At 39.6% G+C, this 6,253-nt stretch overlaps 1 protein-coding gene across 2 annotated transcripts in view; it reads right to left on the bottom strand.

The window, feature by feature from the left end:
- Window positions 1–1,713: 1,713 nt before the first annotated feature.
- Window positions 1,714–6,253, bottom strand: part of LOC120569891 (nck-associated protein 5-like) — an 89,279-nt gene continuing 84,739 nt past the window's right edge. For both annotated transcript variants that reach the window (XM_039818056.1, XM_039818058.1), the window contains one exon: window positions 1,714–2,526. In XM_039818056.1, the coding sequence (XP_039673990.1) occupies window positions 2,525–2,526 (2 nt within the window). In that variant the 3' untranslated portion in view covers window positions 1,714–2,524. The remainder of the gene's footprint in view (window positions 2,527–6,253) is intronic.

The following is a 6,253-nucleotide window of genomic DNA, read 5'->3' as shown; positions in this document are numbered from 1 at the left end:
ATTATACAGTTAAATGTACAGACAAAAACTGACAAGAGGAAAACACTGAGTTCAGGTAATATCCTTAAACCATTACAGTGAAATCTGGTGTTCACCGGCTGCAATGAAATGGTTGGGACGTTGAGGTTTAGTTATTAAATCCACAGCATCTATCAGAGACAATAAATGGTATTTTCCCTGAGCTAGCACAACTATGTCCACAATGTGCCTACTAGGTGCTTTATATCTAAGGTTACATGCAAAACTCACTGCTTTGTCTTGATGTCATAGCTGTGGAAACATGTAAAAAATACAGAATGTAGTTCACATGTGAAGAGTTTCATTATGTTTTTTCAAAATGTGACACTTTTCTAAAATCATTTCACACTCACTGTGGATGATATTTTAAAAGACCTTTGCTGAAGCAATGACAGATTTTCTGACATACAGTACATCATAAATACTGAGCAGTGCACATCAAGTTTCACACATCAGTATTTTTCACCTCTTGTGATGAAACTGATATGTTGAATATCAGATTAATATGTCTGCGGTTAGAATAAGCCAGAGGGTGGTTGCATGCAAGATGATATTAACATTTGTGACAATAAAAAAAAACTTTCCAACAAGATAGTGCACACTTTAAAGAATCACATTACTCAGTCAGGTATAGAGCCCATGAATGGCAATCAGTAGTTAGTGCTGTACAGAAAATGCCTTCAGGATGGAGGTCATAGTTTGTGATCTTGAGTTTATAAGGTTCCATCTGAAAATAAATTACTGACATATGTTTTGCTCAGATATGTATTTCATCTTAAGTAGAATTAGATCTTCACATAAACATTTATTAACATGGCCGGAGAATGCAAATGAATGTGGCTAAATAATCTTTGTTCAGCAGGATTTAAGTGGAAACTTTAATTTGCAACATTAATCTCCAAAAGTGACCACAGCTGGTGCCATAATGGAGGTCTGGTGGTCAATTAGTTGTGCTTGTAACAAGTTAGTTAAATGTTCAAACCTGCATTGATTAATATTCTTGAAAATATTCTTGAATATAATTCTTCTGGCTCATTGTTTTGGTTGTAATGGCGTACGCTAACTGCTAACTGGTAACTGGTAACTGGTAACTAACTGGTACCATTTCATTGCTAACATCAGCTATCAGGTTACCAAACATATGCAAGCTAATGTTAGTAAAGTATCAGTGCTATCATTATTCTGTATATTGTATGAGATTAATAGTGTAAGGCAATGTTTACAGCGTAGGAGAGAAGCAATGGAGGTTTGTGTTTTTAATATATTTCTCTGAGCAGTATGAACAATCATGTCAACGAAACCGAAATTAGCTATTTTAGCTAAGCTTAGCTATTAGCTAAGCTTAAGTATCTCCATCATTTACACGCAGCTGTTCTAGCTGTAGCTAGTCTGTGTTAGAACTGCACATGACATGAGTTGTCGGCCAGGGAAATCACGACACATATGATTACATTTGTGTTACAAGGTAGACAATCCTTTTTCATCATTGATCCGAGAAAAAGTATCCTTAGACGTCGTTCTAGCATTATGCACAACCATGCTATAGTTAGCCAAGCAACTTTAAAACTTATATATAAGTAGGTATAGTATAGGTATACTATATATAATAGGCGTGATCCTCCATCTTCAACAGGCTTTCAAATCGGCCGGCAGTCATGAGTAATCTTCTCCCCCTCCCTCCCTGGCATTTGTCACGGTGCCACTGAGTGTAAAAGCGCGAAAGGCGGAGGTATGTCCCTCTTTGGCTAATGTATTTTAAAGATGAAGTTAATATATTTCATTTTAATCGTATATTTTTTCGTAATTTTATAAAAGGTCTCAGGAAAAAGTTGATATTCCCATTGGCCAGTTACCAGCTCGCTAGCTTGCTAAATTGTTAGCCTTAGTTAGACCCTTTTGGCATCCATGTTATCATTGCCTTGCAGCGGTGCTCTCACGACTTAACCACGTGAACACCAAGCATATCGTTTATACAAATGAGCTTATAAGCATGGTTATGTCGTAGCAAAATGCAGCTGTTGGCCACCAACATTAGCTTAAAACTTTAATGCATGAGCTGACATAGTGATGATTACAGGTAGCCATGGAAGTGCTACAGTAGCTAACCATATATTACCAAATAAAAAAATCTGTCACGTTCATGTTTTTGTAAAATTGTTACTTCTCCGAGGAAAAACAAAATCTGTTTTACTCCTGTGAGACCGCAGAGTTGTACATTTAGAAACTCAATCAGCTGCTCACAGCTGATGCCAATATGCTGCAGACCTCCAAAATGGCTGCCAGAATGTAGTTTCATTACTACACCTCAAAGGATACTCAGTATCTCAACACTACACTGAGCACAGGTAGAAACCCACAATGCCAAGCTTAGGCTACAGCTCTGAGTGTTTCATCCTCATACAGAGACACAGTGTCCAAACTGTGGGATTTAGGGATCCTCCATGTGCGACAAATCCAACCGATTGCTTGATTCCTTGCTTGAGGTTGACTCAGTCAGCTTCATAAACTCTGAAATGGAAGATATAGAGCAGAGTGAGGTCCTGCAGCAGGGTGCCATTCAAACATCCAAAGTAAAACATCCTCCATATAAGAAAAGTAACAAATACTGTTATAAATTGGTTTTGATAAAATGCAATATCTATTTGTTTTCGGGATGAATAACATATTGCAATACAATTCGTCAATATCTGTGCCTAGAACCTGCACATACACAACCCAGTATTAATCAAAGAAAAGTCAGAAACTATTGCCACTGACTTCAGAGCACCCACAGTTTATAGTGATTTCAATATTATTAAAGTGTTGAGGGAAGTCAATAAAACATGTATCAGTTTCAGTCATACTGCACGAGCAACTGCGGTTTAAAGGTCCCATGGCATGAAAATTTCACTTTGAGTTTTTTTTAACATTAATTAGTTCCCCCAGCCTGCCTATGGTCCCCCAGTGGCTAGAAATGGTGATAGGTGTAAACCGAGCCCTGGGTATCCTGCTCTGCCTTTGAGAAAATGAAAGCTCAGATGGGCCGATCTGGAATCTTCTCCTTATGAGGTCATAAGGAGCAAGGTTACCTCCCCTTTCTCTGCTTTGCCCGCCCAGAGAATTTGGCCCACCCATGAGAGAGAGACATCATGGCTTTCAAACGAGCAAAGTGGCAGTTGGTCAAGTCCACACCCCCGCCCTCCACCTTGCCCCCCCCCCCATCCTAAGGAAAGCTCATTGTTGGACTGGCTCTAGTGGCTGTAATTCTGCACCAAGGCTGAATTTCGGGAAAGAGACTTCAGATACAGTATTAGGGGACCACTAAGGCCTATATAAAAGAGACTTCAGATACAGTATTAGGGGACCACTAAGGCCTATATAAAAGAGACTTCATATTCAGTATTAGGGGACCACTAAGGCCTATATAAAAGAGACTTCAGATACAGTATTAGGGGACCACTAAGGTCTATATAAAAGAGACTTCAGATACAGTATTAGGGGACCACTAAGGTCTATATAAAAGAGACTTCAGATACAGTATTAGGGGTCCACTAAGGTCTATATAAAAGAGACTTCGGATACAGTATTAGGGGATCACTAAGGTCTATATAAAAGAGACTTCATATACAGTATTAGGGGACCACTAAGGCCTTTATAAAAGAGACTTCAGATACAGTATAAGGGGACCACTAAGGTCTTTATAAAAGATACTTCAGATACAGTATTAGGGGATCACTAAGGTCTATATAAAAGAGACTTCATATACAGTATTAGGGGACCACTAAGGTCTTTATAAAAGAGACTTCAGATACAGTATAAGGGGACCACTAAGGTCTTTATAAAAGCATCCAAAGAGCTGGAAAATGGAAATAGAAAGAGACAACTTGTGACCTGATTGCAGTGGGCAGAGATGATATTTGAAGAAACCTGCTGCACTGCATGTTGATGTGAGGTTGCATCACTTTCCCACCTTAGTCAGCTGCTTAAGTTAAACTAACACCCGGTCTGATACATAGATATATATATATTGTAACTGTGGTGTGTCTCGAGATAACTTATGTTATGATTTGATACTATAAATAAATTGAATTGAAATTGAATGTGCTAGAACGTCGTACAGAGTATTAAACACTTGTATGAGTGTTTTTCTGAGAAAGAAATAGTCTTAATAAAATCATTAGACTCAAAGGCAACACAGAATCTTAATGTGCATGTTGTGTGTGTGACGGTGCCTCATGTGCCGCCTCAAACCTGTGGCTGGTGTTTAACCCACAGGCATATTTTACGATACACCCCACACACACACACACACACACACACACACACACACACACACACACACACACACACACACACACACACACACACACACACACACACACACACACACACACACACACACACACACGCGTTGTAAATGCCATCGTTAATGTACTGTAGTAAGATGCAAATTATGTTTGGGAAACTTGTGTTAGTCAAGTGTTTAGGTGCCACCATTAAGCTTACTTTCTGCTCAGTGGGGATGGAAATGAGTTTAACAGGAAAGTGTAGCAATGTACTGTACAAAGTGAAGTGAAATTGTCGCACGTTTCTTCATCTTTATGGCTTCCAGCTACAGTGACAGTTTTGAAAGTTTGAATATGTCTGACAAAGCAACTGGGAGAAGATTCTAAATGTCTTTAAACATTTTCAAAATAAATAAAATAAAACAAAAAGGTGGAACTGCTCAACAACTTTTCAACTTTTTCAACCCTTCATGGTGCAATAAATAATAATAATAATAATAAAAAAAATTGCTTTACAAATCTACAGCCCATTATTCCATTATGGGCTGTGGGCAATTATATTTCTGAAAAATGTCCAATTGACCTGAAAGCCCATTAGTCTGCCAGCCCTTTATCGCGAAAACAAAAGCCTGTGCCTGAATCTAACCAGACCCTTACCCAGAGATGTCAAAAGTATTCACATTCATTACTCAGGTAGAAGTATAGATACTAGGGTTTAAAAAGTATCAACTCAAGCTTTTTACTCAATTAAAAGTGTAAAAGTACTGGTTTCAAAACTACTTAAAGTATAAAAGTAAAAGTAATGTAAGGGGGAAAAACATTTTAATATCAATATGCTTTTTCAAATTAGACGGCGAGTTTTGGAAACAATTAGCTTGTGGTACTCGGGTGCGCAGAGCTTGCAGCGCATTCGAAAGGAGTTGTTTCTGCATCCGACCATTTTGAAAAATTCTTCCAGGTACGGCCAGGGATGTAGAAGGGTTGGCTGGTCTTCCTGGCTACCAACCTCCTCGCTGGGGCTTGGTCGGGACATTTCGCTCGAGTTCTCTTGAGTCTCTGCCACGGACATCTTCGTACTAGGCTACATACGTCTGTTATTTCCTTGCTGGAGTGTGACATGATTTGTGTCATGTGCAGGTGCGATGGATCGCGTACAAACCAATAGGGTTTGTTTATACTTCTCATCAAACCACAATCTAATTCACTCTATCCGGATGGCGCAATTTATCTGGATAGGTTTTTGGTGTTTTTTTTAACGATGACAAGCCGGAATGAAAACAAGCCGAACTGAAATAGGAGTAACAAGGCTATTTTTAAAATGTAAGGAGTAGAAGGTACAGATAATTGCGTGAAAATGTAAGGAGGAGAAGTAAAAAGTCTGCTGTAAAATAATTACTCCAGTAAAGTATAGATACCCAAAATATTCTTGGGTTTTCTCCGGCCAAATCTTTGGCGGTCCAATCAGCGAACTGAGGGAGTGGCTGAGAACGATGACGTTGAGGCTGTGCGCTAGAAAGATGCGAGCGAAGCCATTCGGTCCGTTGTGGCAACGCTGCCGAATATCCAGAAGTTAAAGCCCGAGGAAGAACAGTCTTTGCTGAGTTGTGTTGGTGGCCATGATGTTGTGGCCCTCCTCTCCACAGGGTTTGGGAAAAGTTAGATTTTCCAGCTCGCTCCGTTAGTGGTGAAGTAGTTAGCTAAGGCTAACGCTAGCGATGCTAATGCTAAATACAAGCCGATAGTTGTTGTCTGTCTCCCCTCTTGTTGCACATGCGCATGACATACAGTATGTCACGACCAAATGTTAGCAATTGGTTCTGGCAGATCCAGAGTGGCTCTGGGCAGATCCAATAGTTTTAAACTTCAACAGAGTACCCGCCTTCAAGGAAGTTAACACTGGTCAATGGAAGGTGGCCAGACTCTCTGTACAAATGAAATGTGCCAGAGTCTGGTAGGACCAGGCTAAGTTT

This window comes from Perca fluviatilis, chromosome 12 (genome assembly GCF_010015445.1).
Source record: "Perca fluviatilis chromosome 12, GENO_Pfluv_1.0, whole genome shotgun sequence".
Taxonomy (NCBI): Eukaryota; Metazoa; Chordata; class Actinopteri; order Perciformes; family Percidae; genus Perca; species Perca fluviatilis.
This window is presented reverse-complemented; position numbering and strand designations above follow the sequence as displayed.